A 25,846-nucleotide genomic window follows, 5' to 3' on the forward strand; every position below is an offset into this window, starting at 1 on the left:
ATTCAAAATAATCACTCTCTGGTCTTGGTCATTTAGGAATTTCATTAATAAAAATTTCAACATACTTAACTATAGACTTTTTTTGGGGGGGTCACACACGACGATTCACATGGGTTATTCCTGGCTCTGCTCTGAGGAATTACTCTTAGCAGTGCTCAGGGGACCATATGAGATGCTGAGGGTCAAACTGGGTTCAGCCATATGTGCAAGACAAACACCCTGCCCGCTGCACTATAGCTCCAGACCCATTTACTACAGATTTGAAGTTTATAGAATAAAGTGTTAAATTTTTATTGAAAAACATCAATAATTTAGATATTTGGAAACTCTGTTGACTAACTGTCTCTCAAAACTCACACATATGTATTTTAAACTAGGTCATTTTTTTTTAAGTTTCACGTCTAAAATCCCAATTTTGTCTTGTTTATATATTTTAAAGAATATTATCTTTAATTATAAAAGTGATTTATTCTTTCTTTTTCTGGTTTTTGAGCCAGACACTCAGTGGTACTCAGAGCTTACTCATTGCTCTGTGCTCAGGGATCACTCCTGTTGATGCATGGAGGACCATTTGGAGTGTTGAGTTTCAAACCTGGGATGGCCTTATGTCCCACTGGACTATTTCCCAGGCCTAAAGAGTTTGTTCCTAATATTGTTCTATATGAAGATTTTTTGAAGGACATGCAGATCCTCTTTACTTGGATGTGTTTTTTTTTGTTTTGTTTTGTTGTTCTGGCTTCCCAAACAGTGCCTGGCGCCCTCCAGGCAAGGTCTCCAGGATACAGTAAATGCTGGGGCCCGCCATACCATGCCAGGTTATCCTGGCCACTTAGACAGTGCTCTGAGGGCCTCCAGTACCTTGCTCAATAGGGTCTTTAAGCTTCCAGGGCTGCACCCAGTTATATTTTGAGGGTCACTGGAGTCATGGGATTCAACTGGGGTTAGCTGTATGTAAGGAGAGGACCTTAAGTACTATACTAACTCTCCAGTCCCATCATCCTTACTTTGCTTGAAAACTAAAACCTAACACTTCTGAATTTCAAGTTACCAAATAAAAATATATTTAAACATTTTATTTGTCTCTTTAAAGGTTTTTATATGTACATTGAGACATCGAGACCCAGATTGGAAGGTGAAAAAGCTCGACTTCTCAGTCCTGTTTTCAGCATAGCTCCCAAAAACCCTTATGGACCCACAAACACTGCATATTGTTTCAGCTTCTTTTATCACATGTATGGACAACATATAGGTGAGATGGCAAGAATTGCTCGTTTATTGTAAAGTTAATCCTAACTAAAAAGGAAAAGTTTCACAAGCACACCAAATTAAGTTAAAATTTAGTCAGAGGATGGTATTGACTCTTAAACGACTTATCTGCAAATTGCAATATAAGACATTAAACATGTTTCATCATCATGTTCAAACTTTAAATTAGAACTTGGTATTTTGGAGCATTAGATGGCTTCTCTAGAATATCAGTCCATGAATGCCATTAGTGGTGCTTTCTCAGAAATATTCTGTGGGACTAAATAAGGATAATTAATCTGCTTTTATCTAAAGAAACTTATTTAAATAATTACTACGTGTATATTAGTAATCATGGTAAGAGAAATCCTCATAATTGAGAGATAAGTACATTTAGCACCATATACACATTAGGAATAAGGTATGATTTTCCCTGTTTACAAAGTGTCTCTAGCATATCTATTAGAAATAGGAAAATTTGAGGTCCTAGAAAGAAAACAAAATTCTGAATTTTTAAATATATTGAGTTTCAGATCATGGACAAGGGATTATGGATACAAATCTAACTAAACTAAAAGGCAGTGCTTTAGGAATAAATAAAGCATTTTCTCTAAGCATGAGAAAGGGGTATTTTTTTTCTTGTTTTATTTTTTGTTCTATTGAATCACCATGTGTTATGTCTACAAAACTTTCATGTCTGAGTTTCAGTCATACAATGGTCGAATACCCATCCCTCCACCAGTGTATATTTTTCACCATCAATGTCCCCAGTATCCCCCTCCCTCTATGGCAGACAATTGCCCTCTCATTCTCTCTCTCTCTCTCTCTCTCTCTCTCTCTCTCTCTCTCTACTTATGGGTATTATGGTTTGCAATACAGATTACAGATAATGAAAGGCCATCATGCTTGGTACTTTATCTATTTTCGGCACACATCTCCCATCCCAAGCAATCCTTTCAACCATCATTGATTTTGTGATCCCTTCTCTATCCCAGCTGCCTTCTCTGCCCGCTAATAAGGCAGGCTTCCAACCATGGAGTAATCTTCCTGCCCTTGTCTTTACTGTCATTAGGTGTTAGTGTCATATTATGATATTTTATATTCCACAGATGAGAGCAGCCATTCTATGTCTGTCCTGCTCTTTCTGACTCATTTAACTTACCATGATACTCTCCATGACCATCCACCTATAAGCGAATTTCATGACTTCATCTGTCCTAACAGCTGCATAGTATTTCATGATGTGGATGTGCCATAGCTTCTTTATCCATTCATCTATTCTCAGGCATTCAGGTTGTTTTCAGATCCTAGTTAGTGTGAATGGTGCTGCAATGAACATAGGAGTGCAGATGGTGTTTCTGCTACATGTTTTTGGGTCCCTAGTGTATAATCCCAGGAGTGGTATTTCTGGGTCAAATGGGATCTCAATTTCTAGTTTTTAGAGGAATGTCCATATTACTTTCCAAAAGGGCTGGACCAGTCAGCATTCCCGCCAACACTGAAGGAGAGACCCTTTCTCTCCATATCTGTGCCAGCACTGGTTGGTTGCTCTTGTTCTTTTGGATGTGTGCCAGTCTCTGTGGTATGAGATGATATCTCATTGTTGTTTTGATCTGCATCTCTCTGATGATTAGTGATAAAGGGTGTTGGGTGAATATCCTTATCAAAATGGTATTGGGTAAATATCCTTTCCCATTCCATAGTCTGTCTTTGTATCCTGGTCACTGTTTCTTTTGAGGTGCAGAAGCTTCATAGCTTAAAATAGTCCCATTTGTTTATCTCTATTTCCACTTGCTTAGTCAGTGGTGTTTCATCTCTGAAGATACCTTTAGCTTCAATGTCGTGGAGCATTTTGCCGACTTTGTAAAGTTACTTCAGTGTGACTTGTAGATTCTGGTCTGATGTCAGATTTTGATCTGACTTTTGTGCATTGTGTTAGGTAGAGGTCTGAGCCCATTTTTTTTTTTTTTGCATGTAGCTGTCTAGTTTTGCCCGCACCATTTTTTTTAATTGATTCATCTTGAGATACAGTAACAAAGCTTTCATGTTTGAGTTTTGATCATACTGTCATCAAACACCCATTGCTTCACAGTGCACATTTTCCACCACCAAAATCTCCAGTATCCCCTTCACCCTACCCATTCTACACCTCTCCATGCCATGTGGAAGACAATCTGTAATACTCTCTTTCTCTACTTCAGCCACCCTCAACATTTCATGACCAGTCCCATCACCACCCATATCTGCCAAACAGGAAATGTTAGGCAATGTATTTTGCATTGCTTGTTATGGAAACAATGTAATGTCACACTGCTATAAGAGCAGCCACGCACTCGATAAATCCCAAAATTTTAATAATTAGGGTTTTAAGAGATCGAAGCAGCAAGTTGCTCGGGTCTGAGATTTGTTTGTGTGTCTTTGGATCATGGCCGTGTGGGAGCTTAAGTAGATGGTGGTCAGATGTGGCATAATCTCTGAGTCCCATCGGGGTTGGGGGGAAAGAGAAGGGTCATCTCCTCCCCTGTCCTGTGAGGTCTGGCATCTGCCGCCACTGCCACTCGTACCTGGAGCTTGTCACTGATTTCTAGAAAATGGAGCCTCCAGAGCTCCTAGAGGGCAAGCAGAGAGATGGTGCCTGCCCCATCTGGAGTTGCCCAGTGGAAATGCCCTGTTGCAAAGTCCAGGGCCATTTCTGCAGCGAGTTGCTCAGGTCCATTTGTGTGTCTCTGGATCATGGCTGTGTGGGAGACCAGCACCATTTGTTAAAAAGGTTTTCCTTGCTCCATTTTATATTACTTGCTCCCTTATCAAAGATTAAATGATCATATATTTGAGGGTGTATGTCAGGATATTCAGTCTATTCCATTGGTATGCAGATCTGTCTTTCTTCTAATACCATGATGTTTTAATTATTACCACCTTGTAGTACAGTTTGAGGTTGGGGAAGGTGATGCCTCCCATTTTCTTTCCCCAAGAATTTATTTATCTATTCTTGGGGCTTGTTGTTCCATATGAGTTTCAGGAGTGTTGGATCAATTTCTTTGAAGAACGTTATAGGTATCATTATAGGCATCACATTGAATCTGTATAATTCTTTGGGGAGTATTGCCATTTTGACAATTTTAATTCTCCCAATCCACGTGCAGTGAATGTGTTTCCACTTCCTTTTGTCCTCTTTTGTTTCTTGAAGTAGGGTTTTGTAGTTTTCTTTGTACAGGTCCTTTATCTCCTTAGTTAATCTGATTCCAATGTACTTGATTTTTATGAAGCATGATTGTGAATGGGATTTTAGTTTTCATATCACTTTCTTCTCTATCACTATTTTCATATAGGAAAGCCATGGACTTTTGGGTATTGACTTTATAGCCTTTGACTTTACTGTATAAGTCTATTGTTTCTAGGAGCTTTTTGATAAAGGCTTTAGGTTCTCTAAGTATAATATTATGTAAACTGCAAATAGTGAGAGTTTGATTTCTTCCTTTCCTATCTGGATGCCCTAAATATCTTGTTCTTGCCTAACTGCTATGAGAAGTACTTCCAGTACTGTATTGAATAGGAGTGGCAAGAGTGGGCATCAGTGTCCCTGATCTTAGGGGGAAGGCTTTTAGTTTTTCCCCATTGAGGATAATGCTTGCCATATGCTTGTGGTAGATGGCTTTGACTATATTGAGGAAAGTTCCATCGATTTCCATTTTGCTGAGTTTTCATCATAAATGGGTGCTGAACCTTGTCAAATGCTTTCTCTGAGTTTATTGATATGATCATATGATATATATCATTTCTCTTATTGGTATGATTGATTATGTTGATTGACTTGTGAATGTTAAACTATGAAAAGGGTACTTTTTACAGTAGAAATGAACTTGAGAAGATAAAATATTGGTAATTAGGAAACAAAAGGTAAGAAGTAGTATGAAGATGTCTTTATATAAATTAATAAACTAATCATATACATATATTTATACAAATGAGTAAAGGGACACATAATATAAATGAGTTACTGTAGTATTTAAATAAGTCTTCTTGATGAGTTTATTAAAATGTGGCAAAAAGAAACACTGTCTATGTCCGTTTCCTATGTTGAAGAAAACTGAAAGTGAGATAGCTTCCAAAATTTTAAGCAACTAGTTATCCAATTATTCAAACTCACAGCCAGCATCATTAATTGAATTTTTTCAGTGGAGCAATAGGTAACAAGTTTGGAAGAATTACCCTAATACAGTAAGAAGTAACCCCAAATTGAAGTAAAGAATAACTTGAAGTTGAAAGAGCATATCTCTGTGTTGTATATTCGGTCTCTGTAATATTTCAGATCAGCCACTTAAAATCTATATTTTCTCATCAGTAAAATAGGAATGTGGATTCCCATTTAAAAATTTTGCATTTCAATACTATTTAACTACTTTGACTATCAAATCATCTCTTTTTGGTGGGGAATTGGTCACACCCAAAGTACTCAGGGCTTACTTCTGGCTCTGTGCTCAGGGATCACTCCTGGTGGGACTTGGGGTCATCTATGGTCAGAGGGATCAAAAGATTGGCTGCATAAAAAAAATGCCTTTCTCCCTTTTTCATCCCTCTCATCTTCCTACAACATTATTTGCATATGTGTTTGGAAGGATGGGGTATGTATTTTATTTCATTCTCTTTAATTTTCTTCTGTATATTTTTTTTAAAAAAGAGCTATCATATTTATCAGGTACTCATCATGAACCAAGACGGTTCTTAACAATTGTTAAGAACAATTGTTTTTGATTTATACAATAATTTTTATATTCATAAAGATCATCATTATGTTTCTTGAATGAGAATTTTTTAAGTGTTTATTTATTGATGTTTGATTTGGTGTTCAAACTCAACTGTGATTTAGTCTTCCTCTTGGCTCTGTGCTCAAGGGAATATTTGTGGTGTCAGCCATCAAATCTGGATCAGTTGCCAGCAAGGCAAGCCCCTATATACTATATTATCTCTCAGGTTCTGAAAAAAAAATTAATCAAGACATCCAAAATATCATAACTGATAAGTGGAGTATCCATGATACCAATCTAGGATACTAAATAGCACCCACTTCTTTCAATCTGCAGAAGACTTTATTTTCAGGAAATAGGTAGTTTTATACTTAGAAGACTTATTATAAATTTTAGTATCAATATGCATGATGAAATCTTTGATTTGGGAAAATAACCTTACATGAGTAGGAGAAATTGCAGAAGCATTAAATATACAAGAAAAGCTGTGAGAGCTGTAGGAGAGCATGCCTGATCTCAATAGTTTGTTACACAATATTTAAATTGCTTTAATATATACCTTTTGTATAGACCTAATTATCTTTGAATTCACATTCAAATTTCCTACATATTTTATGTGAATCCCAACATAATTTTAATATGCCTTTTATTTTATCACTATTATTCTAAAACTTTTTATTGTCAATGAATGTTCAGTTTATTTTCTGCGAGATGACATTTTTCCATTTTCCCCAATGTTCTTATTCAGTTAACCCTCTGATTTCTGCAATTTTTTTACTTTACATGTGACAAAATACTGTAGTTTTCTGTCAGGTTTATCATTTTTGTTCCTATAAGTGGTCATAATCATACTGCTTACTAAAATCTATGCAGAAACACATGTTCCAGATACCAAATAACCAACTAGAACTAGATGAGCTAATTCATTAGGGAGCTCTGCCTCTAGCTGAAACTTTTTCTCTTTGCAAATATTAGTCTAAGACAGTTGTTCATCTGAAAACCCTGAGGGCTTTAGAGTCATTGATTTTACAAATTACATTATTAGTGTTCTCTTTTTTTTGAGTTGCAGATTCAGAAATATTTGTTCTAAATTCTATTGCCAATGCAATAATTACTTCTTGAAAAATCATAAATAATCCTTGCTACTTTAATTATGACTAATGGAAAAATACATTATTGAGATGAATTTTATTTTAATAATCAAAAGGTGATCATTTATACACAAATAAACTTCTTTGAAATAAAGTCAAATGTAGTACTGCACTGTAGCACTGTCATCCCGCTGTTCATCACTTTGCTTGAGTGGGCACCAATAATATTTCCATTGTGAGACTTGTTGTTACTCTTTTTGGCATATTGAATACGCCATGGAAAGCTTGCCAGGCTCTGCCGTGCGGGCGGAATACTCTTGGTAGCTTGCCGGGTTCTCCGAGAGAGATGAAGGAATTGAACCTGGATCGGCCACGTGCAAGGCAAACACCCTACCTGCTGTGCTATCGCTTCAGTCCAAAGTCAAATATATTGTTACTAATATGTTGCTATATAGCAAATTTCTTCCAAATTTTGTGAAAACATTTTTTATGTAGAAGTACTACTATTTTTTCAGCCATTGATTGAGCAGATTGCATTGGGCATGAACACATTACTTTTTTAAATTTAGAATGTTAATTTTATTTTTTATTATTATTTTAATCACCATGAGATATAGTTACAATGTTTTCTTGTTTGAGTTTCAGTCATACAATAATAGCTCACCCAACCCTCCATCAGTGTACATCTTTCACCACTAAGGTCCCCAGTATCCCCCCCTCCATCTCACCCCTCCCCGTCTCTACTGCAGACAATCTGCCCCATACTTTCTTTTGTATTGCTTGTTATGAATAGCATAAGATGTCATGCAGCGTCGAGAGCAGTCACGTGCTCCTGGAATTCTGAACTTTTAGATAATTAGGGTCTGGAGAAAACTGCATCGAACTGCTCAGATCGGAAATTCTTTTGTGTGTCTGGATCATGCCGTGCCACTAGTGGTCCTAATTGTGGTTTTTGATTTATTTCGAGATTTATGGGTCTCTGAAATAAGGCCAATGAGCTTGTATATCTGTGCCGGAGGTGGTTTGTGGGTGTGGCTCCCACATACCTAACTTTTGGACGTTTAATTTCTGGTAAACTTGGCCCCAAGTTTTTTGGGACCAGCCAAAGGCACAGTGGCGATTTTGAGGTATCTGGAAGTCTGAAGGCACCATCAGGCTGCTGATGCACTTGCCCCGAGGTACACCATGACCTGCTGGTGGCACTATACCCATGAAAACATTTTTCATTCTTAGTTTCTAGGAGTAATTTTGCTTATCCGGTGCTACTAGTTCAAGGTTTTGTACTTTTAAGATTTTTTTTTTTTTATGAGATTGCAAGTTAACTCTCACACAAGACTGCAGTCTGATCTGAAGAATTTAACTGGGAACAATATATTTCTAAGCCAATTTTTCTGGTTTTTAAAAAGTCCCCCTCCCTTAAGATTTTGGATTGAAGAAATTAATTCATGACTGACTGTTGTCTAGGGGCCTCTCATAATTCCTCACCATAAGGTTATCTCTACAGAATTTTATGGTGCCATGACAAGAGACTTTCTCCACACCAAGCAATCCATGTGAGAGCAATCTTGTACAGTCTCTTTGAAACCTAATCCCTGAAGTGATATCCCATAACCTCTACTCTAATCCATTATAATAACTGTGGATAGTTCCAAAACACACTCATGGGACAAAATTACACATGGTTGTAAGAAATAGGAGTGCAATATCATTTGGAATCATCTTGGTCATTGACTGCCATGCTGGTTAAACTTCTTAGACAAAGAGTTCAGGAAAATTGACTAAAGAATAAAGCTAATGAAAACTATAACAGGTTGCTATTATAATATATCACTATGTAATAGTAGATTATACATTACATAATATACTAGATTGATATATGCATGGTATAATATAAGCTAGAGATGTTAAATAATTTCATTTCAGTGATCCTACAGTGGTAGACATGATAGTGGTAGACATTCTAATTCTTAATTCTAATTCTTATAGTGGTAGATATTCTAATTCTTAATTTAGTAACTAGATGTATAATCTTGCGGAGAAAATAAGTCTCATATAAGGTTACTGTATGTCACAAAAAAACCTATTAAAAATTAACTTAGTGGTAATTCATTTATTTCTAGGAAAAGAAGATGAGATCTAAGTATCATACCAAGCTAAGAAAATAACGATAGGAGAACAAAAAACATAAATATATTCATTAAATTTTATAAAATTATTCAAAAAAGTTTTTCTAGACAACTTGTTTCACTGTGACACAAATGGGAAGTACGCAAAGTATTTCATTGATGATTTCTACTCTTTGATGAACATTCAGCTTAGGAAGAAGTAATAGATGTGGGGTTTCAGCTGGGTATATTTTAAGAGAAAAGGGAATAGAAAGACAGGATAAGTTTATATATACAATCATCAGAAACAGAACTATTTAAAAGATTAAAATTTCAAGTTCTATGTGGACATTAGTCCTGGTGAAAAGGAGATATCAAATCTGTGGAGGTGGAAAGAAATTAATTAAGTAGAAGTGTGGCTGTATAAGCCAGGACAACAGGCACATGTAAAAATTGCCTTTCTAAGACTATAACTTTTCTTTGTAAAATAACTGCAAAGGTTGCATGTTTGAAGAATGCAATATTTTAGGAAAATAGTAAATGGAAGCAAAAAGTGATAGCAATATAGAGTTGTAGTAATTAGAGGTCAAGAACATTAATATTTAAGGCTTTAAAATGTAAGCATATAATGGTCACTTTGATTTTCTATCACTTCCTGCATTTAGAAATCCCAAATTGCAGTGATAACTGATTTCCTTCATGCTTCTTTTACTGTAGTTTCCTGGGTAAAGATACTTATTAAACATTAATCTCATAAGGACTTGAAGGACTTATGTCTTTTTTGTTTTTCCATGAGAAGCTCCACTGTCTATTCCAGCTGTGCTTTCTCTAAATCAAGTGTGTCTACTTTGAAACTTTTCATGGCTGCTATTCATGGTTCTGATGAATCGTGTATTTGGAAAGTAGAAATAATCTGTCCAAAAGATATGGTATCCTAGTAATGTCAATATTTATGAATGCATATGCTATTCATTAAGAACATAAATATTTTAAATTGTGTGATAGAATAATTACTTTTTTATTTAATCATCTAGTAGTTTAATATTATTCCTTTAAAATTCAACACAAACCATCTACTCAGAGTCTCCTCTATTCTCCTTGATTTTCTATTTCCATACATCTGGCAAAGTTTAAAGACCATAGGGGATGATTGCCAAGGTGTAAAAATAGAGAGGAAAAGAATACTACTCTTAAGGAGAGTAGAAAGTGGAACAAAAAGAATGAAATGGTCCATATAAGAAATCTGAATTATATCAGAGAAGAGAATAATGTAAGTCATGTCTCAGGAGAAGTTGTTAGACACTAAAGTACAGATTTAACTGGATGTGAGAAGACATAGTAATGACTGGAGAAAATAAACTAACATTTTCTATTTAAGAAATATCTGCAATTATATATTGAAAAAGTACTAACAGTAGATGCATGCAGTCATTTCTATTCAAGCAGAAAATAATGATTTTATAATTTCCCACTTTGTCTGTGTATATATAACAAATGATGCTAACAATTACCTATCAGTATACATAGCTCCTGCCTGAAGCTAGATAATTTTGGCACACTCTAATCCTTTATGAAATGTGAAATTCAAATAAATGAATCTGTATTACTATTAGAATAAAACTGTGATTTATATGCTGTTATCTCAAGGCCTTAAATAGAATAAATTACAATTTAATTCACACAAACTTTTTATTTCAAATAACCGTAGGAAATGTTTGTACATTTGGATATATATTTATATTATTTATTTAAAATAAATAAAATATGTATGTTATAATAAAATAGTTAAAATAAATAAGGGCAATTAAATGAAAGAAATATGCAGTCATACTTATGAAATAATATTTATGCAAGTTATGATTTAATATATTTACTCAAATTAAAATTAAGAATCAGATTATAGCAAAATTTTTTTTATATATATTTTTTTAATTTTATTTATTTTTAATTAGAGAATCACCGTGAGGGTACAGTTACAGATTTATACACTTTTGTGCTTATACTTCCCTCATACAAAGTTCGGGAACCCATCCCTTCACCAGTGCCCATTCTCCACCACCCGTAAACCCAGTGTCCCTCCCACCCTCCCCAATCCCATCTCCCCCCACCCCACCCTGCCACTGTGGCAAGGCATTCCCTTCCGTTTTCTCTCTCTAATTAGCTCTTGTGGTTTGCAATAAAGGTGTTGAGTGGCCGCTGTGCTCAGTCTCTAGCCCTCATTCAGCCCGCAACTCCCTTCCCCCACATGGCCTTCGACTACAATGTAGTTGGTGATCGCTTCTCTGAGTTGCCCTTTCCCCGGAACGTGAGGCCAGCCTCGAAGCCATGGAGTCAACCTCCTGGTACTTATTTCTACAGTTCTTGGGTATTAGTCTCCCACTCTGATATTCTATATACCATAGATGAGTTATAGCAAAATTTTTTAAAACCTCAATAGGTGGATCACTGCTCACAAAGTATTACAATAAAAATCATTTGAGCATTTCTAACTGCCATCATGAAACAAAAAAATCCTTTTTAAATCCTAACTCCTAAGGCATAATATATAGAAGATTAAAATTAGAAAACTAAGACAAAGATCGTTATTTGAAACTAGCTATTTGAAACTTCTATCATTAAATGTACATAACATTTGAGACTTTGTAGTGATGATTAAATTCATACGTAGGTATATAGTGCCTACTAAGGCAAAAACACAGAACCTCTAAGGATTTAAAATTACTATTAAAGGAGATTAGCACAATCCATCAAATTCACTCTGAAATTTTTTTACTATAATACTATAATAATGTGCTGAATCATCTTTGCTGAATTTAACTCCTCTTGAATAGCCTTATCCTATTTCATATGTCTAATATTTTTTATCAGAATACTGGAAAATAAGTTTAAATAACTTTTGTCACTTAGAAATCAATACTGTTTTAGTGAACTCTAAAGGAAATCAAACATACACACACACACACACATCTGACATACGAGGGAGAGAGAGAGAGAACATGATTAGAATGAGAAAATAAAGAGAAAATGAAGCAAAAATATTTTAAGACATAAAGAAAAAGCCTAAAAGATGACTAGTGACTTGATGCAGAAATAAAGTTTTAAAAACCTACTTAGAAACATAATAAACATAATAATCAGACAAAACCAAAAATAGAGAAATTTTCAAACACAGTCTGAAAAAGAAATAGAATATATGCAGTGGAAAAAAGATAAAGTGATGGTTGACTTCAAATTTAAGAATTTATGTTGAAAGTGTTGAGTGGGTAATGTCACAATTTTTTCTTTCCCAAAACCATTTAAAATCTGAGGATACTGTTACAAAAAGAAACCTGAGAAGTTTTTATATGTATCAGGCAATCACTATTATAAGTATAGAAGGATGTCACCAGACCACAGAGAAATGGTGCTAAATTATAATTCAGATAGATAAGGGGATGTAAAAATCATCAGAAACGGTACACAAATAGAACATTTTAATGTATATTTTTTTCTCTTAGAATTTGTATGAATACACTTAATTATTAAAATATAATAATATTTAGAATTTAGCAAAGGGACAAGACTTGATTCTCTACTTAAATAATATTTGTAATTATAATTTTGTAAAATTATATTTGTGAAAGAAGGTGCATAATATATGATGACATACTTAAATTTAAATATGTCAGAAACTTCATTAAATGTATGTGAACTAAATTATAAAACTTAAAGTTACTACAATAACAAAGATGAGTAAAATAAAGTTACTTTGAAAGAAAGTAAACAGACATACAGAAGATAACTTTTGAAAAATTCCATGAATGCAAAATTCTAGAAAAAGCAAACATCATTTGCTAGTGAATGGAGGCAGATCATAATTGCATGGCATAGAAAATGGGTTATTAAGATTTATTGCAAAAGAATTTGTAGGAGCGTTTCTGAGAGATGTAACTACTCTATACCTTAATTTACTGGCACTTACATTGCAGAATGTATCAATCAAAAGTTATTGAGCTTGTCAAGAAGGTTCTTATGAGGCAAAACATGCCTTCATGTGAGAGGCTATCAAATTAATTCCCCTGGGTCCTTGGGTATTGCAGGTATAGCCTTAATGTCCCTACCTACCCCTCAGAAAATGAAAAATTATTGATCTGTATGTTTAAAAAAATTATTTTCTTGAACACTTTATTGAGTGTATTAACATATCTAAAAATGTCAATATTTTGGGGCTGGAGCAATAGCACAGTGGGTAGGGCGTTTGCCTTGCACGCGGCCGACCCGGGTTCAAATCCCAGCATCCCATATGGTCCCCTGAGCACCGCCAGGGATAATTCCTGAGTGCATGAGCCAGGAATGACCCCTGTGCATTGCCGGGTGTGACCCAAAAAGCCAAAAATAAAAATAAAAATAAAAATGTCAATATTTTAATGGCACTGTAGGTAGCACTGTTATCCCGTTGTTCATCGATTTGCTCGAGCGGGCACCAATAATGTCTACATTATGAGACTTCTTGTTACTGTTTTCGGCATATCAAATATGCCGTGGGTAGCTTGCCAGTCTCTGCCGTGAGGGTAGGATACTCTCGGTAGCTTGTTGAGCTCTTCAAGAGGGCCGGAGGAATTGAACCCGAGTGGGTCCTGTGCAAGGCAAACATCCTATCCGTTGTACTATATTAAATATTGTCTAATAATTAAGATACAAAAATTTGAAAGATTCTGATTTTCTTACAGGAGAAATTATTTACACATTCTTACTTTTCTCTTTTATTTTGTTCAGATCAAAATAGGAAACACTTTATGTAATTATTCAGATTAATTCCCTACATGAAGTAAATTTTCTTTTTTTTTAATTTTATTTTATTGAATCACCATATGGAAAATTACAATGCTTTCAGGCTTAAGTCTTAGTCATACAATGCTGAAAAAACTATCCCTTCACCAGTGCCCATATCCCACCACCGAAGACAAAAAAAAAAAAAAAAAGTACACCTCCCATCCCGCCCACCCCCGCACCCCCCCGCCTTGTAACTGATAAATTTCACTTTACTTTCTATTTACTTTGGTTACATTCAATATTTCAACACAAACCTCACCATTATTATTAGGAGCACCCCACTAGAGTCAGACCTGTTGTGAAGAGAAATGAGGTCGCAAGGCCGCAGTAGCGGCCGCGCGGTTTTGTATTTCTGTACTTTAACAATTAAGTCCAGGGAGATTTCTTCTGGATATTCGATCATTGCAAGCTTGTAAACCCCATCTGTGGTCGTCATAATATGGCGGCCCCCATGCCCTTCATCCCCGGGAAGGGACAGGTGAGAGAGAGAAATACCTTTCCCCTCCCGGGCGGGCATGGGGTCAAAGCTTAGTTCTCTGGCTGGAAACAATCTGCAAGAGCAATCCATGTTGTAGTTGGTTCAGCTGGGTCTGGGTCACACGGGTGCAACTGTGGAGGAACCGCACACGCGTGCGGCCCCCGAGGTCACATCTCGGCAGCGGTGGGAGGGGCCGGTGCCTCCCCTACATGAAGTAAATTTTCAACATCATCTTTTCCATGACATTTATTTTGTCGTTGTCATTATATCGTTTCTATGTTTAGGATGTGAAATTGCTGAAGGAGATGTATCGAGACAAAATTTATTTTCATTTTATCTTCAGTTGTTTAGGAAAAAATTGAGACTGGGATGGAACACTGGGATCAAAAAAGAGATCCTTCAGTCAGTGCCTAATTACATACTAAATTAGTTTCTCAGTTCTACAGTAACAAATAACATACCACAGGGACCAGACTAATCATACAGTGGTTAAGGTGCTTGCTTTGCATGCAACTGACCCTTATTCCATGCCTAGAACTACATGGATGTACTGAAAAAAGCCACCCGCCCCTTTGTCCCCCAAAACCAACATAATGCAAACTTTACCCTTAAAGCAATATGATTTTATTATCTTTTTAAATTCTAGATGAAATAACACTGCAGCTAAAATTATGGTGTCAAAAGGGCTGATTTTGTGAAAGCTCTAATGTAAAATCTATATGTTTATTTCCTTTCCAGATCCTAAATCATGTGCTTGGCATGTCACTCCTTCCATCTTTATTTTTTTTAATTTTTAAAAAAAATTTTATTTTATTGAATCATTGTGAGAACAGTTTCAAAGCTTTCAGGATTAAGTCTCAGACATACAATGATCCAACACTCATTCCTTCACCAGTGCACATGTTCCACCACCAAAAACTCCAGTATACCACCCTCCCACTCCCCATCCTGCCTGTGTCGCTGATGATTTTCACTTTACTTTCTCTTTACTTTGATTACATTCATTTTTCGACAAAACCCCACTATTATTTTTGGAATTTTCCCCCCAATAATCAGATCTGTCGAAAGGCATCAGATCATTTGTTTTCTATTGGTGATAATGAAGAACATATGATGTCGCACGGCCATGAAAGTGGTTGCGCAGTTTTGGAACTCTGGTATTTTAGTAATTAAGTCCAGAGGTATTTCTGCTAGCAGCCACTGTGTTCCGAGATTGGTTTGTGTGCCTCTGGGATCATGGCTGCTCAGGGATGGAGGAGCCGTTCCTGAGAGTTTTTTTGTATATCAGGAAAGGACATCATCTGTTTATGAGGCTGCACGGTTTGGAGAAATGGTCCGGGTCCCCCATACAAGAGCCATGTTAGCAGAAGCTCAGTGCCTCCGAGATTCCATCTGGAGAAGGCGGGGACTCTGCACTTTCTCCATTTGGGGCACCCTGGTGTTGGTGGCTCTGTCTGGGGTCTGAAGCATTCTCTTGCTTGCGGTGCCCACTGACCAGGGTTCTTTACTGCCCAGTGCAGCAAGATGTCCTCCTTCCATCTTTAAACCAATAGTATAGGGCACTTTTCTTGCATGCTGCCAATCTGGGTTTTTTTTTTTTAATTTATTTTATTGAATCACCAAGTGGAAAGTTACAAAGTTCTCAGGCTTATATCTCAGTTATACAATGCTCAAACACCCATCCCTTCACCAGTGCCCATATTCCACCACCAATAAAAACAAAAACAAAACAAAACAAAACAAAAAAAACAGTATACATCCCACCCCTCACCCCCCCGCCCCCCCTGTACGTGAGTGATAATTTCACTTCCATTTCTCTTTACCTTGATTACATTCCAGATTATAACACACAACTCACTATTGTTGTTAGAGTTTCAAAACAGACTCACTATTTTTGTTGAAATTTATCCCCCAAGAATACAGCTCTATTGACAAGGAAATATTTGATAATAAGTTTTCCACTGATGAGAATGAAGAGAGAAAATGTCGCGCGGCCGCAGTAGTGGCCGCACGGTTTACAATTTCTGTATTATAGTAATTAAGTCTGCGGAGATTTAAGTTGGAAAATGAATCATTTCCCTTCCTGGAACAGCATGTAGCAAAATCTTAGTTCACAGTCTCCATACATGGTTGCAAGCACTTGCTGGAACCCCAAATCCTAAAGCTGTCTCTGGTTCCTGCTCGTTCCACATCCACCGGCTGTGCAGAGGCATGGGCACCTGGGCCGAAACTTGGCCGGAGCCGAGCACCGGCCCCGGCTGGGACAGCCCCGGTATCCCGCGGCTGTTTCAAGTTCAAAGCACTTTTTTTTCCCATGCCAAAAGTTCATACCTTCTCAACGGACCCACAAAATGTCGTACACCACGCCTTCTCCCGGAGGGGAGAGAGACCAAGAAGGAAGGCTATTTCCTCCGTTAGCCGGCGTGGGGCAAAAGCTTAGTTCACAGTCTCCATACATGAGTGCAAGCACTTGCTGGAACCTTAAATCCTAAAGCTGTCTCTGGTTCCCACTCGTTCCACATCCACAGGCTGTTCAGAGGTGCCAATCTGGGTTTGATCCTCAGCATTATGCATTATGTAAAGTCCTTGAGACTACCAGGAAATCCCTGAACACAGAGTCAGTAATACGCTCTGAACACAGCCAGATGTGACCTGAAAACAAACAAACAAAAAACAAAAAAAAAAAAAAAAAGAAAAGAAACATGCAGTGTAGCTTCTTTTCTCTCACCTGGTATTCTCTCCTATACCAAGTAGCATTCCACTTCCATCTTCTAAAATATGTGTGTGATTACATCTAGATACTGGAGACTCATCTTTCCATTTTAAGGTTCTGAATCACATCTGCAAAATCAATTTGCCATATGAAGTAAGATTTACAAATTTTAGGGATTAGGATATGATTATCTTTGGAGGCTTGCCATATGTTCCATATATTATAAGAACAAGATCAGAAATGAAAGAAGAAGGGAGAAACAGGTGGGGCTGGAGTAATAGCATAGTAGGTAGGGCGTTTGCCTTGCACGCGGCCGACCCGGGTTTGATTCCCAGCATCCCATATGGTCCCCTGAGCACCACCAGGAGTAATTCCTGAGTGTGCAGAATCAGGAGTAACCCCTGTGCCTCGCCAGGTGTGACCTAAAAAAAGCAAAAAAAAAAAAAAAAGAAAGAAAAGAAAGGAGAAACAGAGATTGCTGTTCTGCAGGACTTGGGGGACCCTATGGGATTCCAGAGACTAAACCTGGACTGCATGAACAAGGCAAGTGCCCTTCCTGCTGTACTAGCTCTCCAGACCCATGTAAAATTAGATTTTAAAAAACTTATGAGTATTTGATCAAGGAGAGACAAGTTTGCAATGAAAACAAATATAAAAAAATAAAATGTAATTGTTGTTTTTAGGTGTTTTAAATGTTTATCTACGTTTGAAAGGGCAGACAACGATAGAGAATCCACTGTGGTCTTCAAGTGGAAATAAAGGACAACGATGGAATGAGGCTCATGTTAATATATATCCAATTACTTCATTTCAGGTAAGAAAAATTTTGTCTGTAATGATATTGCTGCACATGAGAAAAATGCTAAAAATTAGATGCTTGAATAAATAATAGATGTCAGAAATGTTAAAATGTCTCTGATCACAGAAATAACATGTTTATTTTTCTATGGTTTTGAAGGATATTTTATAAATAGAAAAATATTTTCATTTTTCATTATCCATCAAGTAATATGTTAGAATGATAGCTTATTAAAATTCACATGACTTTCTTGAAGAAAATATAACCATGTCTATAAAATGCAAATCTATATTTTACTTCCTAAAGACAAACAAAGTTTCTTGTAATAATGGGACCTGGATAGTCAATTTTCAATGAATATATTTGAATTTCACTTGATGGAATTTTTTATGCTTTAAACAAATAAACAAAATAACTTCTGTGATGAAGTCACTTTAGTAATTGATTCTTTTAATCATCAAAGACAGGTAACTTTAAACAAGATTATCTTCCTAATTTTCATGTTAGAAAAGATTTAAATTCTTTGGAATAAAGATAGTTGCAATATATATCGTATTTTACTTATAATTGAAGTAAACTTGGCTTACAAGATTATATATACTTTAGGGGGGCAAATACATAAAAGTTGTATACTTTTGTTTTGTTGTGAAAGATCAAATTTAGGCCTCGTACATGAAAGACATGTATTCTACCAGCGAGTTATATTCCTAGACCGACATTGTAAAGGTTGTAACAATGGCTGTCATGGTTAAAGATAAAACTTCTTGAAACCATCTTAGTGAACAAAATAAAAGTTTTAATAACTTTAGTAATTAAATATATGAATGTTAGATGTCCTTTTTATTTAAATTGGTATATTTAATAGGTATATTAAATAAATAGAATGTTAGATGTCCTTTTTATTTAAATCGGGTATATTTCCTAGGTATATTTGTTTTCAGATATAGTAAATTTAAAGAAAAGCTGGTGTTACTAATAATGCCAATTTTTAATTGGGTTATGTCCTTTCATTTTAATCTAACCTATAAAATTATATAATTAATTTAGACATTTATAAAATTATACGATTATAGAACATATAGAGGAAATTTTTAAATGTACTTTTGAATTTATCCAAAACAAAAGTTCACAATTGTTCACCATTGTAAATAGTAATAAAGACTATCTATTTAGACATAAAAGCAACATAAAATATATAAGACATAAAGCATTGTCTATAGCAATCATTTTGTTTCTTTAGTGAAAAAACAGTTAAGAAGGTTAATTCTTTAACAACATATCATTAAATCAAATTGAACATGAAAGATTTCCAAGTGTTATTCTTTAAAGTAATCTTAATATTAAAGGACACTTATCTACACAGTCATCAAGAATTCTTTATTTATAGAACACTTATGTTCTTTTGGACATATTTTTGCATAATAAATGACCTTCATGAAGATCTTTTGGTGCCATGTACATTAGTTTAACAAATATTTTTGAGCATCTCCAAGATAAATAAATATTTCATAGACAATAGTTTAATAAATACTTATTGAGCTACAACCATGTGCCAGGCATAGTATTGGATATATATATTTAAAAATATTTTTTGCCTTAAATTGGTATAAATGCACATTAAAATTCATCAAATAATTTAATAATTGCAGTAATCAAGGCTCTGAGACCATATCTACCCCAGGAAGAATAGTGTGGAGAATAGTCAAAGTAGTCTATTGTGGATGGTGAAATCAGAAATAAAGGAATTGGAAATAAAAGGAAAAACTCACATGATATTGTAGAGATCCAATGAATGAAAACATCAAGCTCCTATACCACAGCATTTAGAAAAGAAACAAATTATGTTTATTTAGACTTTTGGATGACGATTATCACTTAGGTTGCATGTGGAAGATTTGTTCAGGAAGGTCAAAATTGAAATTCAAACCATTTGGGATAACATCATCAATTCCATAACACTGTTGAGAAAAATTAATGAACTTATAGAAAGAAAAGAGAATGATTAAAATATATACTTATGAATAAAAACTAGCAAAACATTTTCATGTTGGAATTAGTGACTTAGTCATGAGTGACTAAGAAGTTTCAAACTAGAGAATCATGGGACTTATTTATGCCTTACTTTAAATAACAAAAAGGAGATGAACATTAGGGATGAAGACAACTAGTCCTCCTACGAGCACGTTAATGTGAAATATATGTTAAATATTTTTAAAAGTTACAAAACATTGTGGTATATATCTTCATTGGAAGCTTTGAGGACACACATACTGGCCCACATCATATGTGCTAGTCAAAACTGAGAGTGGTTGGTTGATATTTCCAATAAAAAGTATACATCTATGATTAATGACTGAAGGATGGGGCTACATGGAATACTAGCAATTAGTAACAAAAAATGTATAAGAGATTTCAGTACATTTTTGAGTCAAATAGAAGAATATTCAGGAACCAGAGATACAGTACAGAGGTATTTTACTTGCTTTGCACGGACTCACCTCAGTAGTCTTCTCAGCTCTGCACAGGATCCTCCAAGCACCACCAGGAGTGATTCCTGAGTACCACAGATCCAGAACAAAACACAACTGGGAGTAAATAAACAAATAAACAAACATTAAGGAAAATTTAGTAACCATAGAATTTAAACACAGCTGGTTTGAGTCTGGTGAACTGGTTATACAAATATCCATTTTTCAAAAAATTGACTTAAGATTTGCTACTAAAATTGGGAATGAAAGCACTCTGAACTAAAATTATTTTATTATTCAAATTCAGTATATTTATATATTTACTATAATGAAGTTGTTAAATTAGTATAGTCATACAAATAATTGTTTTATTTTTTCATGATTCCACATTAGAAAGAATATAGATTTATCTTCTTCTTGCAAATGAGCAGAGTCTTTCTCCAAGATGCTACAATGGGCGAACCCTGAAGGAAATACTCCTCTGGATTTAAGTAATTAGACAGATATATATGGAAAGACACTAGAGGCAGACTGCCAGCTGCGAGTTTCATGTTGCACTCTTAAAATAGAATTGCTTTGTCATTTATCTCATCTTAGTTATATTCTGGCCCCAGGTTGTTGATTAAAGAAGGAATTTCAAGATAGAATTTTTTTTGTTATAAGAAAACCTTAAGTCAGTGTAAACTGAGTAGCACATTTTTACAATGCAGGGTAGATGACAAACTTTCTGCTACCTCAGTGAACATAATAGGAAAATATTTTACAAGAATATTCAAAGCAAATGCTCAAGAAATGAGAAAACTAAAGTGGAGAACTTCTATTTCTTAGTTATACCATCTAAGAAATAAATCTGGGTTTAAGCAGCTGATGTCCAAAATAGTGATCAACTACGTTGCTTTTATTTTTTCTATGAAGTGGAGTGATAGCACAGTGGGTAGGGTGTTTGCCTTGCATGTGGCCAACCTGGGTTTGATTCCTCCATCCCTCTGGGAGAGCGCGGCAAGCTACTGAGAGTATCCTGCCTGCACGGCAGACCCTGGCTAGCTAACTGTGGCATATTTGATATGCCAAAAACAGTAACAATGAGTCTCACAATGGAGACATTATTGGTGCCCACTCGAACAAATTGAGGAACAACGGGACAGTAGTGCTACATTGCTATTTTTTCTATAGATTTGTCTATAGAATAATGTATCTAGCTCATTTCACCTGAAGAATTTCACTTAAAATTTGCCATTTAATCTGTGGTACATGAATTATTATTGACTTTTATATTTTGAACTTAATTTCAGCTTCAATTGTTTTTTATTGTTGTTATTGCTTTGGGGCCACACCTGGCGATGCTTAGGGGTTACTGCTGGCTCTGCACTCAGAAACTGTACTCAGGAATTACCCTGGTAATGCTCAAGCGACCATATGGGATGTCAGGGATCTCACCTGGGTCAACTGCATGCAAGACAAGTGCCTTAGCAGCTGTACTGTCGCTCAAGCTGCATTTCTCCTTCAGTTTTGGAAAGATAGGGCCTCTAGAGTATCCTAAATTTTCTTTTTCAGACTTTAAACATGTTGCCTTTTTCTTCACATTATGTTAAGAATAGACATGCTGGGCCCTGCTATGTATTGAATGACTCTTGGTTCCTTTATGTAATGTCTCTTTAGAATTGGTTTTGAACAATTTGTTTATGATGAACTTTTATATTTTTGTTCATTTTTGATGTACCTGGATTTCATTGGCTTCCATATCTGTGATTTCATAATTTTAATGTAATTCAAACATCTTCTGATTAATGTGTCTTGAATGCTACTTGCTTTCAATACTTTCCTTTGACACGTTTAGCTCCAAATAAAGCTACCTAAAAGTGTTACACAACTGATTACTGCTTTTATTTACTTGCTTTTGTTTTTGTTTGGGGCCCACACCTGGTGATGCTCAAGCATTACTCCTGTCTCTGCACTCAGGAATCACTCCTGATGGTGTCGGGAGAATATATATGATATCAGGGATCTAACCCAGGTCAACTGCATGCACCCTACTCACTATACTATCACTTTGCCCCCTATTTACATTTATTATTTCAGTTGTGCTTCACTTTAAATAGTTTCTATTCTGTCTTCATATCCACTAATTATTTATCTTGTAAGGTCTATCTGCCTTACACTATTAGTATATCTTTATCTCACCCATCATACTTTTCATAAGTATGATGTAAGTTCAATTTAAGTCTTCTTAAAAGCATTTTTTCTGCCTATAGTTAATATTTTGAGGTATAAACTTTAGTTGTAGTAACAGATTCAATGATACTTTATGGTAAAACCTGTATCAGTTATGGCTAATTTTGATAGATTGCTTCTCCCATCACCTCAATTTACAAATTACTGTTTTCCTGCTTCTTTGCAAGTTTGGTAATCTGAATGTCAGACATCACGATGGGTGCTGGATACTTTTGTATTTTTATAAGTATTCTTGAGTCTTGGTGACTGGCGTAGTGGGTATTGGAGAGGGTATAGTTGAATGGCTTGCAAATACATTCATCACTTTGGTCTTGATGAGACTAGAATAGTGTTTGAAATAGAACACTGAAGCAAGAATTTCCTGAGAAATTATTCTCACAACTGAAGCAAGAATTTCCTGAGAAGTTTACCAAGGATCTATGGAATTTGGAGGTTTGTCAGTTGTTCCGTGTCCACTGTCCCTTGTTACATACATTAGTTGTCTCTCTTGTTCTTTCCCAGGTCCTGAGTTGTTTCCTCAAATTCAAATTCAGTCTTTATTTTGAATTTTCTGAATCCTTGAGGTCATCCTGCATATCTCTTTATCCGTATCTCTTTGCAAGCATTCAACTGTGTGTCCTCTAACTGCCTTTGACTTGGCTAAACTCTCAGCTCTATTTTCTCAACTCAGATTTCCCACCAGGATACCCTGCCATTCTCTTGCATCATGGTCAATAAATTCTGGATGCAGCAGTTTTAGAGATCACTGTATTTTATTGCCATCTCTCAATCATCTCTGTTACTACATGCTGTCTAATTTATTGAATATCATTGTTTTATATCTATTATATGACTATTTTCAGATGAAGGATAGATGTGAATTTGTGTTTTATTCTTTTGACAGAAAGCAAAAAGTAAATATTTTTAGTCCATGTATTTCTGTTATTTATATTAAAGTAGAAAATAAGATAAATCATACTTTGATTTTGAATCTCTACAACCTTTGATTTCTATGTCGACTGGCTAAGTACTTACTTTGTTTTATAAATCTTGATTATTCAAGGAAACATGCAATATACTACATAAACCTAGATCTGTATTACATTTTAAATTTTTTTGGCATTTTAATACTTTTAAAAACATTTATAACTATAAGGTTTGGAAATATATTTACATTGGCAATAATACCTACCAGAAATGCATGCTACCAAGTAAAGAAATTGTATTACTATTAAAATTATGTTGTGAGAAATCTCAATATAATTTGAATATAGCTTTGTAGCATTCTAAGATGTCTTCATTCAAATGAAAAGGAGATGTCTTACCTCTTGGAATTTTAAATGATATATAAGTGATTTTTGAGCTGCTAGCTCATTGACACCTTTGTTGTTTTATTTTTTTGAGTTAACATACCTTTAAATAAATTTGAGCCATAAATCCTTTAAAACATAAACCTCTCAGAAATAGCTTTAAAATTCTTTTGTTTGGTTGTGTCAAATTAGTTTGCTTAACTGAAAATACAATTATTCTGTAACATTTCTCAGAGCATGAACTTTATCTTTATAAAACCTATTTCACATTTTTCCAGAATTAATTTAGTATGGTTAATATTTGAGGTGAAATTAATTTTGCTGCATTTGGGAAGTAAAATTAATGCTGTGGCAAATTTTGATAAAATTTCAATTTACACATGAATATTGTCTCGGTATATCATGTACCAAGAAAAATATTTAACTATCTTTTTAAATGCTTTACTGTTTTCACAGTATATGCAAGTATATTAAATGAAAATATTTCAAGCATATTCAGTTAGACAAGTAGAACAACACTAAGCAACACAAAATCGTGTCCTACTATTTTTTAGTTATAGCATAAAGGAAATCTAGAGACCTACTTTTCTACTTACTTTTAAAATTTTGAAAATGCATACTAGTCAATGTATTTATTTATTTATTTATTTATTTAGCTTTTTGGGTCACACCCGGCGATGCACAGGGGTTACTCCTGGCTCTGTACTCAGGAATTACTCCTGGCGGTGCTCAGGGGACACTAAGGGATGCTTGGGATTGAACCGGGGTCAGCTGTGTGCAAGGCAAATGCCCTACCTGCTGTGCTATCGCTCCGGCCCACTAGTTAATGTATTTAAATCACACAAACCCTTTGAAAAGTTCCCTCATATAATGAATATCAGTCTGTACTTTGAATTTGCTGAATGCTTGAGAACATCCTGCAGATCTCTTTATCTGGACCTCTTTGCTAGCATTGAACTGTATGTCCTCTAACTGCCTTTAACTTGGCTAAACTCTCAGCTCTATTTCTTCAACTCAGATTCCCACTAGGCTACACCACTGTTCTCTTGCACCATGGTCTATAAATTCTGCTGTCTTTTTGTTTATCTAACATAATAGTTGGGAAAGTATTATTCTCTTAGTAGAATTTTCATACTGATATAGATACTACCTAGCATGCTAATCCAAGCTCTGGTGCAATTATCGAGGCATGATGATAGCAATTGAAATAACCATTGAAATCATGTTATGATTGCAACTCACAGCATAATCTATTTATTTCTTTTTGCCAGTAGCTAAATATCTCATATTATTATTTCAAATTAAAAGCTTTAACAGACGATTGACATTTATTTAGTATGTTGGATTAGAAGACACTGTAAAGTTGAAATTCACTGTTAATATTTACAAAGCTTTGCAGGAAAAAGCTAAGATTACTTTAATATTTATTATACTGACTCTTTTCAAATATGTTAGTAAGACCTAAGTATAGTTAAATTACTTGCTAACCTGGTAACAATATATAAGCACAGTTAATAATGTTAATAACTATTTTCAAATTTATTTATATCCTGAAGTTTTTTGGAATGATCTCATTGCCTATTTTTCAACTCCTCTTTGGCTTTGCAATTGGTATTACCAGTAATAATTAGATAGTCTTCTGTCAGGAAATAAATATTCTTGTGAACATTTGCAGGAGGTTCTGTATCACTGAAGTCAGAACATCAGAAATATATTGTATTGTTGAGCTCCCTCCTCACATTTTTCTTCTTTTTTACTAAGAAATTATATTTAAGCATGTTTTTCTAACCTCACAGATATATGTGTCTCTTAATTTTCATAAATATTTAAATTCTTTAAGACTTTTAATCTGTGAAACTACCAATA

General features: G+C 35.0%; 1 protein-coding gene across 1 annotated transcript in view; it reads left to right on the forward strand.

Moving 5' to 3' along the window:
- MDGA2 (MAM domain containing glycosylphosphatidylinositol anchor 2) overlaps positions 1-25,846 on the forward strand; it is a gene marked incomplete at its 5' end in the record, with an annotated part of 811,681 nt that overhangs the window by 768,311 nt on the left and 17,524 nt on the right. Inside the window, 2 exons of the mRNA XM_055132080.1 lie at positions 1,091-1,249; positions 17,876-18,006. Coding sequence (XP_054988055.1) covers positions 1,091-1,249; positions 17,876-18,006 — 290 coding nt within the window. The remainder of the gene's footprint in view (positions 1-1,090; positions 1,250-17,875; positions 18,007-25,846) is intronic.

This window comes from Sorex araneus, chromosome 3 (genome assembly GCF_027595985.1).
Source record: "Sorex araneus isolate mSorAra2 chromosome 3, mSorAra2.pri, whole genome shotgun sequence".
Lineage (NCBI taxonomy): Eukaryota > Metazoa > Chordata > Mammalia > Eulipotyphla > Soricidae > Sorex > Sorex araneus.